Source organism: Sceloporus occidentalis, unplaced genomic scaffold (assembly GCF_023333645.1).
Source record: "Sceloporus occidentalis isolate IW3139 unplaced genomic scaffold, rSceOcc1.0.p SCAF_1, whole genome shotgun sequence".
NCBI classification, from domain to species: Eukaryota; Metazoa; Chordata; class Lepidosauria; order Squamata; family Phrynosomatidae; genus Sceloporus; species Sceloporus occidentalis.
Genome location: NW_028316981.1, coordinates 255750937 through 255769559, shown reverse-complemented (window position 1 = coordinate 255769559; position 18623 = coordinate 255750937). Strand labels below are relative to the sequence as shown.

The 18623-nt window shown below is 40.2% G+C and overlaps 1 protein-coding gene across 3 annotated transcripts in view; it reads right to left on the bottom strand.

The window, feature by feature from the left end:
- MCC (MCC regulator of Wnt signaling pathway) overlaps window positions 1–18623 on the bottom strand; it is a 293206-nt gene that overhangs the window by 263586 nt on the left and 10997 nt on the right. For all 3 annotated transcript variants that reach the window (XM_089492179.1, XM_089492187.1, XM_089492193.1), the window contains exon 2: window positions 3254–3501. In XM_089492179.1, the coding sequence (XP_089348305.1) occupies window positions 3254–3501 (248 nt within the window). The remainder of the gene's footprint in view (window positions 1–3253; window positions 3502–18623) is intronic.

Genomic DNA, 18623 nt, shown 5'->3' with positions numbered 1-18623 from the left:
ATGAAAGTAACAAAAATATATTTTCCTCCTGTACGCCCTTTCTCGTGCATGAGATTATTTAGTGATCTTTGCAACACTGCCAGCAGTCCTAAGGTCCTGAAGATCCTCAGGAATCCTGAGAACCATTCTGTTTTTGGCTCCACTGGTGACAAGGGGATAGATCGCTACCATCCTGGGAGGAACCCCACAGGAGGATCTCCCTTACCTTCCTGAAGAGGGAGAAATATGTACCACTTACTAGCTTAGGATACATTTCAGAGGGGTAGAGGATTACAGCCTTATATCTGAACATCGTATTATTCTTGGTGGGTACTCCCAAGCTCTGGAACTCCCTTCTTACAGAGGTTAGACTAGTGCCTTCCTTGCTATCCTTTTGTAGGCAGGTGAACACTTTTTTGTTTCAGCAGCTATCTGAGAGCTTACTGCTCAGAAGGGAAAGGGCCTTCCATGTACTGTGTTGTTATACCTTCTTTTTAATGGTTCAGTTTTAAGTGCTTTTAATTTTATTTATAGCTATATTTTAAACTTTTATATGATTACATTTTTTGGTTTTACCCGTTCTAAAATTTGTAGCCAGCCTTGAATCTCAGACTGGGGAAAAGGTGGAATATATAAATAAATATAACAGCAACAATAGCAACAATAATGTAATAAATCCACAATTCAGGCAATACTCCAAAAATCATACTGGTACCAAAGCCATCAGTATTCAGATTCATTTTATTTTGTAATATTTCTTATAATCTAAAAAAGTGAAAAATAATGAATACTGAAGTGACTGACTACAGCACTTTCTAGTTTGTAAATGCATATTTTGAAGATGTCTAGGTAAAGTAAGCAGTAATCTTAGATTATTACAAGACTACAATGAAAACACATCTTCAATATTTATGACCAAAATCTGAAACTGAAAAGTGTATTTCATGGCAACAGGGGTGTGTGGCTGGGAGGTTAAGTATATATTCTGGCAGTTCAGGTTTCCAAATTAAAGGGCACAATCAAGCCAAAGTTGTTGCCTTAATTACAACAGAAAAGCTTTAAAGAATTCTTCCAGTAAATTTGATAAAACTCCTCTTCAGTTCATCACGCCATAACAAATTTTAGAGATTACAGAAATCTCTCACATCTACCATCCAGACCAGTGTTGTGGAAAATGCCACGTCCAGACTGATAATAAATCTAGATAAGCAGAATCTTAAATTTTCTTGATTATAATCTTTACTGAATTATCCAGCAGAATTTGAATTCTTAATATGTCTACTCTGACATTCTTTCTACAAAACAAAAAAGTTTCCTGTTATCTGCGTGAAGACTACTTCTTCAGATATCCAGTCTATTCTTGGATGTCAGTGGTCCATACTGCAGAAATAATCCAGTTTCAGACTGCTTTAACTGCCCTGGCTCAATGCTAGGGAATTCTGGGAACTGTGGTTTTGTGAGACATTTAGCCTTCTTTGTCAGAGAGCTCCAGTGCCACAATAAACTATGATTCCCCAGGGCAGTTCAAACAGTCTCAAACTAGATTATTTCTGTAGTGTGTTTCAGACCAGTGTCACCTGATATTCTGCTTTAAATCCAAGCCATTCTATAGAGTTTTAGTTCACATAACACATCCTGCTTTCCATCTATCCACACAAAGCATCTGTTAGCCACAAAGAAAAAAAGAAATGAATGATTGTTTTCTTGTGTTCAGTAGGTGGCATCATAATACTGTGAGTGGATACATGCCTTCAAGTCATCTATTCTTAGCGCCAGTTCATATCATAATGAAAATGTAAATAGAAATGTCTACTGATAGGCCAGAATGCAATTCAGGAATACTGAAGTCTACACACACACACACACACACACACACACAGAGGGCAACAAAAATAATTACCTATCATTCTAAATTAAATTTTAACAGTAAAATAACTGCCTAACAATAGTCCAACATTCAATCCAAGGATGCTTGTCCTATTAATATATTCCCACGTTACGATGCAGAGTATTCTTTAAGAGAGCACTGTACTACAAATCCCATCAGCCACTGTTCATACGGCAAATAATGAGGGACATGGGGTCTTGAGTTCCAAAACATTTGGAAGAGAACAAGTTCGGGAACACTGCTCTAAACTTTTCCTTATATAGGTCTTAGATAATATGCAATAATTTCAACATTTAAAAAAAATGTATCCTTTCCATTTACTGTATATTTTAATTTGGACATCAATCCAAGACAGGGAATGTAACTAACTGCCACTCAACATGGCCACTATTATATATTTTATCATAAGGGGTCCCAGGGACCAACACTGCCTTTCTATTATATTATGTGTGGATTATCTCCTGAAAAAATGGCTAATATATAATGGGGTATATATTTCTATATACAGTCGGCTCTCGCCTTACGTGGGGGATCCGTTCCGGACCCCTCCCCGCGAAAGGCGAATTCCGCCTATGCCCAATCCTCATTGGAAACAATGAATGGGATGCACCACCCCTTTTAGTTCTTGATTTCAATGCAGAGAAGCAGGCTGTTGCTGTTTGTCAGAACAATAAACTTCAAAAGACAGCAAATCATCACTGGGGTTTAAATTTAAGGTTATGTGCCTGAGAGAAGAAAAATTAGCACTGAGCCAGGTCAGTTAAAGCAGTCTGGATTATTTCTGCAGTGTGTTTTGGACCTACATCACACATTTCCCAGAACACAGCTGCATATAGGTGTTTGAAAATAAATGTATAAATAAACTTAACATAATGTATGGAAAATGTCTTAAGTTGAACAATTTTTCATGCATTGGAAAACTATGGTCCAAAACATACTGCAGAAATAATCCACTTTGCGACTATTTTAACTGCCCTGGCTCAATGCTAGGAAATCCTAGGAATTGTAGTTTATTGTGGCACCAGAGCTCTCTGACAGAGAAGGCTAAATGTCTCACAAGACTACATTTTTCACAGTTCCCCAGCACTGCTCCAGGGCAGTTAAAGCAGTCTCAAACGGGATTATTTCTGAAGTGTGTTTTTAACCTATTTTACAGTGTGTCCCCAAGACATATATATGCATAAAACAATGCATCACCATACATAATACTAAATGTACAGTACATTGATGAACATTAAGTGCACAGTTCAATATACTGAGTGCATGACTGAAATTCCATGAGCTGGCAACAAAAGGGAACAGAGACTGCAGAAGCTCTACAACAGGCAGAATCTTGAGACTATACCAGGTATCATATGTTCACAGTCATAAAGGGGCCAAACTTACCCAAACTGTTATCACTACTTGTTGGCCAGGAAGCTATTCTGTCCTTCAGTGTTTTCTTTTTAAAAGAATCACCCGATTTCACAGAAAGTTCCACTTCTTCCTTCCTGATTTCTCGCACAAGCTGCATACGACATCGTGTAAAATCCTGAAAGGAGATTTTCCCATTTTCATCTGCACCAAGCTGCTGCATTATCTCTGCCACAGACTCCTCCATGTTCAGTTGGCGACACACCATAAGCAAATCATTCCTAAACATTAAAAAAAGTGAAAGGAGGCAAAAACACATATATCAGAGTTCAAATACAAAAATGAATTCCTTGCACTTCAACAAAGATCAGCAGAAATCAATCATAGGAATGATGTCAGAACAAAAACTGCTTCTTGACACAACAACATGCAGTGAGCCCTATAAAATCATCATGCCCAAACATTATTTTTACCCACACAATTTTATTCTTACACAGATAGGGAAGCAAATGCACCAAGAAAGTCAAAGGGGAAAAGGAGGAGCTGACAAGGAAAACAATAAAATATGTATTTTTACAATTGTACATATTTCTCCGTAGTATCTGGGACTTGGGATATATATATGCCTCCCTGCATATGAAAATTACTTATGATTTGTAACAGAAATTACACTCATGGGGACAAATATGAGGGTGAAGATATGAGGTGGGATACATAGTATCTGTAAACCGCTCTGAGAGCCTTTAGGGCTGAAGATCCGGGTATAAATACTGTAAGTAAATACAGTGGACCCTTGTTATATGTTGGGGTTTGGTTCCAAGATCCCCCATGTATAACAAAATCTGTGTATGCACAAGTCCCATTAAATCTGACATAGCAAAATGGTATCCCTTATAAAAAATGGAAAATCAAGGTTTGATATTTGAAATTTATACTTTTTTGGAACATTTTCAAACTGTGTATGGTTGAATCCGTGTATAAAAAATATGTGTATAAGAAGGGCTGACTGTAAATAGGTTAGGTACGAATAATGTATCTAACCCTATCTTCCCCATAAATCCTATTGTTTTTAGAGTGCAAGTTACTATAATGCACACCTTTTTAGGAACACAAATATCATGTTATAGCAGAACTTACTTATATACTTGTATCAGAAAATTGGTTCAGACAAAATATTCCCACGTATGAGTCATCTTTGTCCATCTTTTTACTTATCACATGTAATTGCACTTTCCCCCAGTTGTAATTGCTTCCCCCCCCTCCTTTTGCACCTGCACTTTGGCTAGTTTTTGTAAGGTTTTTAATCTGTGTTTTTAATTCCTTGTTTTAATCTCTGATTTTGTTTTATATTGTATTGATATTTATCGTTTGTTGCTCTATGATGTTGTAATCCGCCTTGATCTCATGGAAAGGTGGGCTAGAAATAAACGATTTATTATTATTATTATTATTATTATTATTAATATCTAATAATTCTATATAGCCCTTTGTAGTTTATCTTAATCACCTTATTAAACCTTTCTGGTAAATTAACATTCAAAAATCTGATTAGATTAGTCCTCATGCCTATCTTTGTTTCTGTACATAGTTTTTCCATGTCACTTGCCAACAAGTAGGCTGAAAAAGCGAGATTAATTCTGAGGGCCACTATTTACCATAAACTATTATCTGATGTGTTACATTTACGAGTTCTATGGGCGGATTCAAGATAGTAAGAGCAATATTTTCTGGATATAAATTCACAAAAGGCTTTCAAGTCTTATATGAAATGTTAATGGCTCCTTAACCAGAGAAAAGAGAGGGAGCTAAGAGATGACATCATTGCTTAATGCCATTAGAAATATGAATTTCTGTTGAAAGTTTAATGATTAAGTCTAATATACATTGGATTTGTAATCTGAGGATATATGTCATTGTTATATGTTGGAAGAACGTGGGCTTTGTAAACAAGATACTTTAATAAAGATATTTTTTTTAAAAAAAGGAAAAAAAAGAAATATCAAATACTACTGAATCTATTTCATTAGTCCTGGCCACTGCTTGGTTATTTGTGTGCAGTTTTACACAAAATATTTCTAAAGAATTAATCTAATTTCATTGCCTTTCACGTGCATAGTAGGTACTTCCAGGTGTCCATATCAAACATCTTTTGCTTTGCCCAAGGACACTATGGTAGCAAGTTTGGTTTGTAGCATTGAATAGACTACATGAAAAACCCTCCTTACAAATTCAGCTATCATTCTGATTTTTATGAAGCCACACTAGTCAGCATGCACCTGGTGAATAGCAAGGTTGCTTAATCTTCTAATATGCTTGTGAATATTTTATAAATCTGGATTAAGGAAGGTGACAGGTCTACATGATTTCCTCTCCAGCCACACCAGAGTTGCTCAGTCCTGTTGTACAAAGAAAAGAAAGGGTAGAACTTGACCAAATGACCAGCTATAGTCAGGATCTAAGTAAACTTCAATGTGAAAGGAACAAATCTCAGCTGCTTTCAAGATGGTTCCTCTGAAACCAATCCTAAAGAAAGCCTCTTTGAAATTTGACAAGCGCAATGACTACTAACAATCGTATACTTTTGGACAGATACTTCAGTTAATTATGTATAGGACATTTATCCTACCCAGAATTAGACCCAGGGCAGTTCACAGTGAGATGAATAAATCTTAACATAAAACACAAAGCAAGCCCACAAATTTAATTATCGTACTCAACTCAAAAACACCAAATTAAATATTTAGGAAAATTTACTGAGCACCTGCTCAATAGGAAGCCCGTACCTCAGCAACCAGTCAGTTGCCAACAGCCTGCCTTGATAAAAAGGTATTTCCCTGCTAGAAGGAGGAAGCAGAAATGGGAAAAGGAGAAGTTATCACCCAGACAGTCTATTCCACTGTGAAACTTCCTAATGTTTCGGCAGAATCTCTTTTCTTCTGATTTGAATCCATCAGTTTGTGTTCTAGTCTCTGGGACAGCAGAGAACAAACTTGCTCCACCTTCTATTAGATCCTGAAAACTTGCAACGATATTTATGCCTTTTGGGCAGCAGCAGTCATGGGCAACACTTCCATAAGAAGCATATTGAACCCACTGGCCAGCATGGCCTCAATGATGACTCACATGCATGTAAGACTAGACAGGATGTCATCACAACATGTAATATTAGCAGAACTGCAACTCCATAGGTGGCAAGCCTTACAAGGATCACACCTCCCTAATATGGTATGGTTAACAGTTTTCTTCGGTGAGCTCTTTTTGCTGATAAGGTACCCTTTTGAACTGAATGGCTCACCACTTACTCTTGCAGTCCCTCTGGCTTCTATCTAGCTGCCAATACATCAGTTCCTGACCATGCTCTGAAAGCCAAATAAATAACCTCCTTCCTCTGCCTATAGAAAGCTCTTTTGGCCTGGGATCTCTGTTTGACACTGCAGGGGTGCAGAGACCACCAAAACTGATGGCTGTCCATCCCAGATCCTCTTCCTTATATGGGGCCAGATGTATCACCAATCATCACCTCCCCCAAACCTCAAAGCTGCTTCTGCAATGAATGACTAGCCATCTAAGTAATGCCTATAGATGGAAGAGTTATGACTGGCAAATTAGCCAGTTGCTGCACATCAACCCTAGCTCCAGGCATTTTTGGATGAAACAGATTATCTAGATCTGTTTCAGTCTGATTTCAGGACTGGTTATGGTTGCCTTGGTGTATGATCTATGCCTTCTGCCTCCTGGTTCTGCTAGACCTCTCAGTGACTTTCAATACCACAGACCATGTTATCCTTCTGGGTCATCTTGCTGGGATGGGATCTGAGGAACTGTTTTACAGTGGCTTCATTCCTTCCTGGAGGGGCAATCCAGTTTGACCCCTTGCCCAATTGGTCTATGGGATCTCTCAGGATTCGGTGCTGTTCCCATGCTATCTGAGATATACAAGAAACCAACGGGAGAGGTTGTCTGGAGTTTTGGGGTTCAGTGCTCTCAGTATGCAGATGACACCAAACTCTATTACTCTTTTCTACTACAAGCCAAGGCAGGTATGTTAGTCCTAAACTGGTGCCTGTCATCAGTAATGCACTAAATGAGGGTGAATACAAACTGAAACTTAATCCAGGCAAGATGGAGGTGCTCCTAGTCAGTTGAAAGGCAGGTCAAGGAACAGGGATTCAGCCTATGCTGGATGAAGTTACATTCCCCCTGAAGATGCAGCTTCACAGCTTGGGTGTGCTCGTGAATTCAACTCAGAGCCTGGAAGCTCAGGCTTCAGAGTGGGCTAGGAGTGCATTTGCAGTATTAAACCTTGTGCACCAGCTGCACCCATTAAATGAAACATCAGATCTGGCCATACTTACACATGCCTTAGTTACATCCTGGTTGGATGGCTGTAATATGTTCTATATGAGGCTACCTATGAAGAGTGTTTGGATCCTTCAACTGGTGCAAAGAGCTATGACCAGATTACTAAAGGGTGCTGGCTATTAGGCACACACAACTCCATTGATGCAACACCTCCAATGGATGCTGCTCTGCCTTTCTTCTAAAGTGGGACCCAAGGTGGCTCACAGAAGGAAATCAATTAAAAACTACCTATGCAGTTTTAGAAATACTTAAAATCATTACAATTAAAGCAATAAGAAATTATTTTAAAACATACAAGTTAAAAAATAAATAGAACACAATATAAATAGGAACCTTCCCTGTTAACCTGTTAAAAGCCTGCTTAAGCAAAAAGGTTTTTGTCTGCCAGTAAAAGGAAAGCAGGGAGGAGTCAACCTAGCCTCTCACAGAAGGGCATTCAAGATATTCGGGAGCAGCTACTGAGAAAGTTCTCTCGTCTCCTCACCAAGCAAGCTTTATCTTAACAGTTCTTGCAGATTCGTATGGAAAGATATGGTCTTTCAGATAGTCAGACTCAAATCGCTTTGTAGGTCCTGACCAACACAGAATTGTGCCCAGAAACAAAGTTGTTTCAACAAAAGAGTTATATGCTCTCTATAACTGGTCCTGACTGCTGTATTTTGAACCCACAAACGTTTCCAAGCAGTTTCTAAACACAGCTCCACGTAAAGTGCATTACAGTAATCCAAATGGGATGTAATCAAGGCATGTACCACTGTTGCCAGTAATATATACAAGTATATGCACCTTAGTTAGCAAAGAGGCTGTATGTGCGGTTAGGGCTGAGCATCCGCATGCTCCAAGCCCTTACCACACCACCCTGACGCCATTATGATGCAAGTCCATCCACATGGCACACACCATAATGACGCATGCCAGGTGCAGTGCTCAAATAGTGCTGGACAGAAAGGGCATCCAAGACACCCTTGTTGGGGAGTAGGGAGGCATGCTGTGTCCATTACGACCACATGCAAAGTTGATCCACACAGACAGGACGCCACGAAAAGGCTCTTGGAGAGAAGTCTGCAAAGGCTTCAGGCTACAAGGAAAAATTTCCTCCCACACAGGCTTCAGCCTTGAGCTCCTGGCTTGAAGAAATAACACAGCTGGAAAGCAAGGCTCTCTCAAAACATGAGGGCTTTAATCACTTGTTGCAAGCAAGAATTACAAGAATGCAGAGACCCAGACAGCTGTCTTGGATACTCACAGCTATATATACACAAACAAAGTGCTTCGTCAGTCTCCAACCACAACAACCCAACAATCCAACCAACAATGGAGATAGTCATCTTCTCCCTTTTATAGGTGGTCTTCTGTGAAGTCATGTGACAGCCATGCCACCAATGAGACCTGGCTGGTTTCATACCCAGTGCATGTTGCATCATGCTGTATCCTAAGATGCACCCCTTGACTGACTTCACCTACTGTGCATGTTGCATCAGATGTCCCATGATGCACAGCTTCCAAATGCTAACTCATACACACTTGCCACTTAAACTGTAGTTACCTCTGCTCCAGTTCTACCTAGTGGTCACATTCATGTCATTTCCAGGCCAAGTGTACCACATGGTCCTAACATCTCTGTCCTCAAATACTCTGTTCAAGTCCTGCAGGCTCAGGGCTGTTGCTTCCTTGATTAACTTTATCCATCAAATATGCAATCTAACTTTCTACTATTCTCTACCTTTCCCAGCATTATTGTCATTGCTAGTAAGTCTTGTCTTCTCAAGATATGTCTATAGTATGGCAGTTTCAATTTAGTCATTCTTGTTTCCAGTAAGACTTCAGGCCTGATCTGTTCTAGGACCCATTTGCTGGTACTTTTGCCTGTCCATGGTACCCTTAACACTCTTCTCCAGCACCTCATCTCAAATAAGTTGATTCTCTGTCTGATAACCTTCTTTACCATCCAGTTCTCACATCAGTCCATGGTGATGGAAAATACAATCGCTTACCCTATTCTAATTCTAGTGTTTGGTTTTGTCTTTGCACTTCAGAATCTTGTCTAGTTCTTTCATAGTTGCCCTTCTCAATCTTAGTTTTCTTCTGATTTCTTGATTACAATCTCCATTCTGATCAGTTACTGATCCAAGGTATGGGAACTCCATCCTTCGGGGAGAGGCGGGCTATAAATAAATATTATTATTATTATTTTACTATTTTGATTTCTTCATCATCCATATTGAATGCATGTAAATTCTACATGGTCATTATTTCAATCAATTTTATTATTGCCTTTTAGGTCTCACTGTGGGTGTTTTACTTTCAAAGCACTTATCTTTGGGTTAATATATAAGAAACACACCCACACCCAAGCATATAAAAGACTTGAAAATCCATCCAAATATTACAGTTAATCAAAAGGTATATCAGAGTGGGAAAGTATAGCTAGGAAGAATCTACTTTGGCGGCCTAGGGCTATAACACAGGAAATAATTTCCTGACCACCAACATGCTGCAATATAATATTTCATTGGGCATGTTATAATCCTCTGCCAAAACTGTCAGTCACTGTATATGACTCAGCTTTTAGAACTCCAGTATTTGTTTGTATAGTAGAATATTAATAGATTTCTTGCACATGCAGTTCAGTGCTATTAACTTTGCTGACTTAGTGACACAGAAAATGTTTTCAACGTATAAAATACCCAATTTAAGCATGCTACACAGTGTGGTGTATGTGCGTGCTGAATCAAAGCTAACCTAGGCCTGTTACAGACAGCCAAAATAAAGCTGCTTCGAGTCACAGTGGAGGTATGGTATTTCAATGATGCATGCATCCTAAGAGTCCAGAAGTCACACCAAAGCCACGCTCCAAACTGGAGCATGGCTTTGGTGTGGCTTCTGGACTTTTAGGATGCATGCATCATTGAAATACCATACCTCCACTGTGACTCGAAGCAGCTTTATTTTGGCTGTCTGTAACAGGCCCTAATCTCATTCAGGAAAGTAGCTTGTATTTCAAAACAACACCCATAACAGTTCCTAATTAACAATCCCCAAATCACAAAGTTCACAGAATTCTATAGCAGTTAAAGTCAGGTGAAACTAGATTATTTCCACAGTGCAGATGCAGCCATAGAATGTACAATATGACAAGGTTTCTACTACTATGTATTTAACAGGCAGCTGCTGTTCCAAGGAGGAAAGGCTGGTCTTCTTTGTCCTTGTGCTTGGTGAGATCTAAACTTTTAAACTTTGGGCTGCTGCTGTGGGAGGAGCTAGAAGCCTAATTCTACAGAAGGCTGGGAGAGGAATTCTAGTTCATTTCTCCAAGGAGGAAAGGCTGGTCTTCTTTGTTCTTGTGCTTGGTGAGATTTAAACTTTTAAGCTTTGGACTGCTGCTGTGGGAGGAGCTAGAAGCCTAATTCTACAGAAGGTTGGGAGAGGTGTGTGCCGAACAGCACGTGGATTTTTAATTTTTCTTATATAGTCAAGGAAGTTTTGGAGAAGAGAGGAGAAGCTGACCTGAGAACATTGTTGGAGGGGTTCTCCTTTAATTTTCCACATTTTCTTTCCCCTTTTTTCCTTAAGAGGCTTGTGGGAACTTTTGCTCAGAGGAAGTGAGTCAGAGACTTGCCTCTGGAACTAGCTAGTAGCCAGGAGCGCTGTACATAACTAGAGTCCCAGTTGATTGAGCTCTTTAACAGAGTTTGGGGACAAAAGCCAGGTCCACAGGGGTTCTTTACACTGGTGTTTAACAGGGGAAGCCCACAGTCTTGTTCAGTGCCTCCTTAAGACAGTATGGACACTGAAGGCCCTGCTGCAGTCACCTGCCACACTTGTGGGATGTTTGTATTCTTGCCTAGAGATGTGGGGAACTTCACCTGCACTAAGTGCAAGTTGGTGGCCCTCTTAGAAGAGAAAGTACAGCAGCTGGAGGCCCAGGTATCTACACTTCAGTATCTCAGGGAGCAAGAGGTTTTCCTAAACAGAGCAGACCGAAGGGACTTGGACGGGAAACACACAGAGGAAATTGCTGGGGAGGAGGAGGTCACTTCACATACTACATAAGTAGATGGTTGGAAGAAAGTCAAACACAGAAGTAGGGAAACCAGGGAATATTCTGGGATTTTGCAGCTACAGGATCAATTTGAATCTCTCTCTGTTATCAGAGATGATGAGGAAGAGCAGCACGGACAGACTTCAGGGACAGAGCAGGGGACCCTGGGAGTACCACCAAAGGGAGCAGTTGCTGCTAAGCCTCGGAGGAGGCGTGTGGTGGTCGTGGGGGACTCCTTGCTGAGAGGCACTGAACCAGTGGTTTGTGGGCCTGACAAGATGTCTCGGGAGGTGTGCTGTCTCCCTGGGGCAAAGATCCGTGATGTGACAGAGAGGCTGACAAGACTTGTCAAGGCAACTGACCATTACCCCTTTCTTTTGGTTCATGTGGGAACCAATGATACCACAAGGCACAGCCTTCATAATATCATAAGGGATTATGAGGCTTTGGGTAGGAAGTTGAAAGAGATGGATGCACAGGTTGTCATCTCATCTCTTCTCCCAGTCGAAGGGCATGGTCCAGGAAAGGAGAAGAATAGCGGATGTAAACAACTGGCTCCGTAGATGGTGCCGCCAAGAACAGTTTGGATTCTTGGATCATGGACTGAGGTTCCATGAGGAAGGACTTCTGACAAGGGATGGGTTGCATCTCACGCCAGTTGGCAGAAATGTTTTTGCCAATAGTCTCAAGAATTTGATCAGGAGGGCTTTAAACTGAATTACGTGGGGGAGGGAGACAAAAGGGATGGAGAAAATAGCCAAACTGTCATAGAGGGAACAAAACAGTGCAAGGACCCCACAGGTCCTTGGGGAGAAATTTTTTTTTGCACAGGCAGCAAGTAAAGGAAACACATGGTCTTAAATGTCTCTACACTAATGCATAGAGCATGGGAAATAAGCAAGCTGAATTTGAACTCCTAGTACAACAAAGCCAGTATGATAGAATAGGCATCACTGAAACCTGGTGGGATGAGTCTCATAACTGGAATGTAGAAACAGAGGGGTATAACCTTTTCAAGAGAAACAGGCAAAACAGGAAAGGAGGATGAATAGCCTTATATGTCAGGGACATTTACACCAGTGAAGAGATCCAGGACATCAATCTTGGAAGCCAGGTGGAGAGCATCTGGATAAAAATTAAAGGGGAGGGAAACAACAGGGATATTATTGTGGGAGTCTACTACAGACCCCTAGAGGAACTGGATGATGCCTTTCTAGAACAGATGACCACACACCCAGAAAGGAGAGATGTAGTAGTGATGGGTGACTTCAACTATCCTGATATTTGCTGGAAGTCAAACTCAGCCAAATCCTCAAGGTCTAGCAAATTCCTCACTTGCCTTGGAGACAGTTTCATTGTCCAAAAGGTGGAAGAGGCAACAAGAGGATCAGCTATTTTGGATCTGATCCTAACCAACAGGGATGACCTAGTTAATGGAGTGCAAGTGGTGGGATCCTTAGGTGGAAGCTACCATGTACTCCTGGAGTTTGTTATACAATGGAAAGGAGAAGCCAGGCAGACTCAGACACACATTCTAGATTTTAGAAGAGCGGATTTTAGTAAACTTGGAGAAATACTGGGGTTGATCCCATGGTCAGGAATAATAAAAGATAAGGGAGTTCAAGACGGATGGGACTTTCTCAAAAAGGAGATACTGAAGGCACAATTTCAAACAGTTCCAATGAGGAAGAAAAATGAGAGGTGTCTCAAGAAACCAGGATGGATGAGTAAGGGACTTTCAACTGATCTAAGTTTTAAACAGAACATGTATAAGAAATGGAAAAATGGGGAAATGACTCTCCCTCTGTTAAGGAAATTATTTTAGAGAGCTTCAGGAAGTGTGATATAATAAATTCAACAGTGCTCTGTAATAAGAAGTGTGTCAAGAACATGATAATATACCTAAGATATACATTTAGGTTCTGCTTATATAAGGATTTGCCCTACTGCATTAATGAAGACACTAACTCAAAAATATCAACAAGTGGGATTTACGTTACCTCTTACACTTGTAAGAAATATCCTAAAATGGGAAACAGCCATAAGAAATGCTTTGAAAAGGCCAAAACAAAATGGAGCTCTTGATATTTCCATTCAACTAAGGGCTGGTTCATGCATCATAACACCAGCAGAGCTATACACAAAACAATTTCAATTTCTATGATGGCCACAGGACTTTTAGAAGCCATCACCATTACAAAAATTGGCAATGTATTGCAACCATATGCAGGAGTTTTGATTATCAGTCTGATTCCATGAAAATACAGACTGGATTCTATTTTCAGACCCATGACCAATGTTTCCAAAATATTCTACTGCTGGACTATTGTTCTCATTGTGTGACCATGAGACAAACAGTCCAACTCACTTCACAGGGGTGTTGTGAGAATTTGGGTGGTGGGGTGGTGGTGGAAAGGACTAGGAATACTACTGTGAGCTCCTTGGAGAAAGGGTGGAATAAATCTGTGAAGCAGCACTGGATATGTTCCTATACAGAACCAAGATTTAGTATTCCCCTGTCCAAGTTATGGGCAACAGTAATGGCTCCCCCTTCATAGACTTATTAATGAAGATTCTTCAGGCAAAAAGGGTGGTCCAAAGCCCAGATGAAGGGAAAATAAATCTTTGAACTAAGAAAATGGAAACAATCCAAAATGAAATAAGAGCTGCATTGTGCTTCAGTGGCTTCTGCCTAGACATAGAACAAAGCTGAATGAACTACCAATGCAGATACTGATATAAAGATTTCTTGGGGATCCCTTTATATGAATATTATGACAATCCAGCAGAACGATTCTTGAAAATCTATCTTCCCTTATTCACAGTTTGGAAAAGTTATTCTGCCTGGCTGTGGAATTCTGGAATTTGCAACCCAAAGTAACTTCTATGAACTCTACTTATCCATTGGCAGAATTTCAATAACACAGGAAGGATACTTAAGGCAGGGGTAGGCAACCTTTTTGAGCCGGGGACCGGGTTGCTGTCCCTCAGACAACAGGGGGTCCGGAGGCAAAAAATTAAATAATTAAATAATTTTTTAAAAAATTAAATAAATAAATAAACCGGGACAAATGTGGGACAAAATTTTCAAATGGAGGACACTTTATTAAAAAATGGAGGACACGTGAAATAAATTGTTGGTTTTTTAAAAAATGTTAATATAAATGCATGTTTCTGAGGCTTCTATAGACAATTGCCCCCCTTGCCCCCTTGTGAGAGAGGCCAAAGGCCCCAGCGGCAATCGGTGGCAGGACTGGGCTGGGGCCGGTCCCAAGGCCTCGCCGGGCCGGATTCGGCCCGCAGGCCGTAGGTTGCCTACCCCTGCTTAAGGTATGGGATTTGTGTTAAAGAAATATGAATTCATTAATGGAGTAATCAATTTCGCTTTAACACAGAGTTGATGCTATTATGGGTTAAATACAATTATTAGTTACAACTACAGTGGATATGTTGAATCAATAGAACTTACACAAATGCTAACTTCATTCAATAGCTCTAACCAGCTAGGATTAACAAATGGATCTAGCCTTATGGGTTTAAATACTTTTCTAATCTATAATTTATTGCTATGTTTAGCTGTTGTTTCAAAATCTCACAAAATCATATATTTGGATGCGATCCTAAGAACCATCCAGTCGAATCTCCTGCTATGCAGGAACTCACAATCAAAGCAGCCCTGACAAATGGCCACCCAGCTTCTGTTTAAAGACCTCCAAAAAAGGAGACTCCATCACCCTCTGAGTTCCACTGTTGAACAGCTCTCACTGTCAGGACGTTCTCTCTGACGCACGCCTGTGTGTATGTGCCTTTAAGTTGCCTGTCAACTTCTAGTAACCCCATGAATTTCATAGCATTTTTTAAGGCAAGGAATACTCAGAGGTGGTTTTACCAGTTCCCTCCTCTGAAATTTAGCCTACAGCACTTGGTATTAATTGATGCCAGTCTTCCATCGAAGTATTAACCAAAGCTGACCCTGCTCAGTTTCCAAGATCAGACAGAATCTGGTACCTTTAAAGTACACCCCAATTTTCCACCAGTGGAAGGAAGAGGTGGGGATGTATTAGGAATAGAGTCAATGCAAGCTTCAGGTGCCCTCCATCAGCTATAGGGCAGTGATTGCTTTTCTCTTCTTCCTACAACTCTAAATGTAGTGCTGGAAAGAATAGTAAGGAGTTTCCTGATCTCATAATATATTTTAAAGTGTGAGAATTGTATATATTTTATTTTATTACACTTATAGGCCACCCAACCACTGAGGTTTTCTTGGCTAGTTTATAAAATCCTGGGGGAGAAAAAACCTAAGATATAAATGAGATTAGAGAGAAGACCAGGAGTGTTGCTAGATTCTTCAACAGTTGTTCATCAGGACAGTTCCCATAGCCAAAGGGAGGTGAAAAATACGTTCAGCTGTGTTGATCCATATCAGCAAACCTGTTCTTGTGGTTTTCTTCTCTACTGGGAACCAGTCCTTTATAAAGAGAATGTGTCTTAATTTCCAGTTCAAAAAGAAGTACCCATACTCCAGTATTTCATAATACATTGCTAATATCAAAATTTGTTTCCACACCTCAATCTTAAAGGGGAGGGGAGAGAAAGAAGACAGGGGCGAATAACAAATATTAAAAAATGCAATTTAAATGCAAAACATATTGCTCAAATACATATAATCTGAATATATAAAATTGTGAAGTAAGATAAGGCTCTAGAAAAATAGTTTTAACTGATACTTGAAAACAGTAATCAAAGGAACAGTCCTCAGATATTTGGGAAGATAATTTAAAGAATATGGAGCAGTAAGAAGAAAAGACAAGAGCAGGTTAAACAGAAGAATCCTTTGATTGGATCAGAAACACAGAATTCACAGAACAAAGATCCAGAGTACAGCAATAATGAGAATGAGGGCTCAAACAGAAAGAGAAGCTAAACCATGCAGGACAGCGGCTCTTAACTTTTTCTTCACCAGGGAACCCTTTTAAATTTCTTGTCCTTACAGATTCCCCTAGACTTAATTCCATCTTTAAAAGGATAACAACAACAACAATTGAACACTGAACTTTGAAGAAGTAGGCTATTTGTTAAACTTTCCCTCAGAGGTGCTACAGGATAAGATAAGACTTTTTTCCTGCTTCCTCCTACCAGTTTGCAGTTGGAACAGATTGAATGGCAACATGCAGACCCAGCCAGCTAGCCTTTGCCTTTCCTGTCACATGGCCACTCCACTGTGGACTGAGCAACCTTAAAGCCTTCATGGCCCTCCTGTGAGGATGTAGTCCCCTGGGGTTCCACAGAACCACTGATATAGGACTTTAAAAGTCAAAAGAAGCTATGCTGGATCCTAAAAGAAGCAGGCAATTCAGAAGTGAAATGATGTGATCAAAATGATGGGCTACAAAAATAATCTTTGTATGTTAAATAGTGGACTTTGATGAGTTCATAGAAGAACAATCAAAAGAAGACTACAATAATCAAGATATGAAATGATCAATGAATCAATTAAATATTTGCAGAAAAAACAGACAGAAAAGGACTGATTCTGAAAATATAAAGAAAAAAGTGATATGACTTAGCTACAGCCTCAGTGTAAATCAAAGGATGAAGATGAATCAAATGTAAAATCAAATGTAAAACCAAGTCTATAAGTGTCCTCCAGAAGATGGAATGGAACATTTACTGTATATACTCAACTATAGGTCGACCTCATGTATAAGTCGAGGGCAGGTTTTGGGGACAAAATTATGGATTTTAATATGACCCACTGATAAGTCAAGGGTAAAACTTAGGGCCACGTAACAAAGGATGTAATGGGTGATGCAAAAGAAAATGATGCCAAATAATTTAGAAAATTCTGGCAGGCATAACTGTTCATGCACATCCTAAAAGCTGGATGGATGAGAGAGTAGAGGGGATCAATGACTCTTTTTTGTGCTCCCAGGATGGACTACGCTGTTGCCTTTTAGCACTCCATTCAGAGAAAGGGGGTGGGTTTTTATATATATGAATTAAAGTACACTACTTACATTATCCCGTAGATAGGTCAACCCAGATTTTTTTAGGTCAATTTTTTGACTAAAATTTCTAGACTTATAGGCGCGTTACAGACCGCCCAAAACGGGAGGTCTCGCTCCGCTGCCGGTTGCTGCGTCCGGGAACTGCAGCAGCCAGACCGCGTGGTTCCCGGGCACAGCAACAAAGAAGCGCCAAAATGGCGCTTCTTCCTGGGCCCCGGAAGAAGTGGGGCAAGGTGCGAGGTGCGCACTCGCGGCGCCACTTCCGGTGCGCGACATGCGGACGCTATGCATCTGATACGTCAATATGGCGGCCCCCATCTATATAGGGCGCTGCCATTTTGTACACACGGAGCGCGTACTAGGGTTAGGGGCGTGAAGAAGTCAAGCCCCTTCCTAACCCTGGTACGCACTCTATGCCCGTCTGCAACGGGCCATACATGAGTATATACAGTAGGTCTTATAACCTATAAACCTTATGTACAATGATCTACTTTCAAGAAATAAAGAAAATTCCCCATTAAAGCAACTTCACAACAAGATGTACAGCATGTGTCATTTGTGAAGAATCATGGGTTGCAGATTTTTTTTTTATTTAAAAAACCAACAAACAAGGATTGTTGGCCATCAGCAGCAACAACACCTAAGGATTCAATAGTGAGGAAGGTTTCTGATTCAGGTCAGAGTGAACCAGCAAGTTATAAGGTCCTTGCCTCACTATCACTCTTTAGTCCCTTCTTTCTTGCATTAGGTGCATTTCCTTTCCAGTAGGAGCACACATTTAATTTTAACTAGTAACCTAAAAGATGACCAGGAATAGGGGGAAAATCCATTAATCTTTTTTAAAAATAAATAAAAATATTAATCAATCTTACTCTTAAGCGGACAAATATAGAATATATCGCTCACGGTAACAGGATGGAGGGATATTAACATAAACCAGGGGTAGGCAACTTTTTGAGCCGGGGGCCAGGTTGCTGTCCCTCAGGTGACT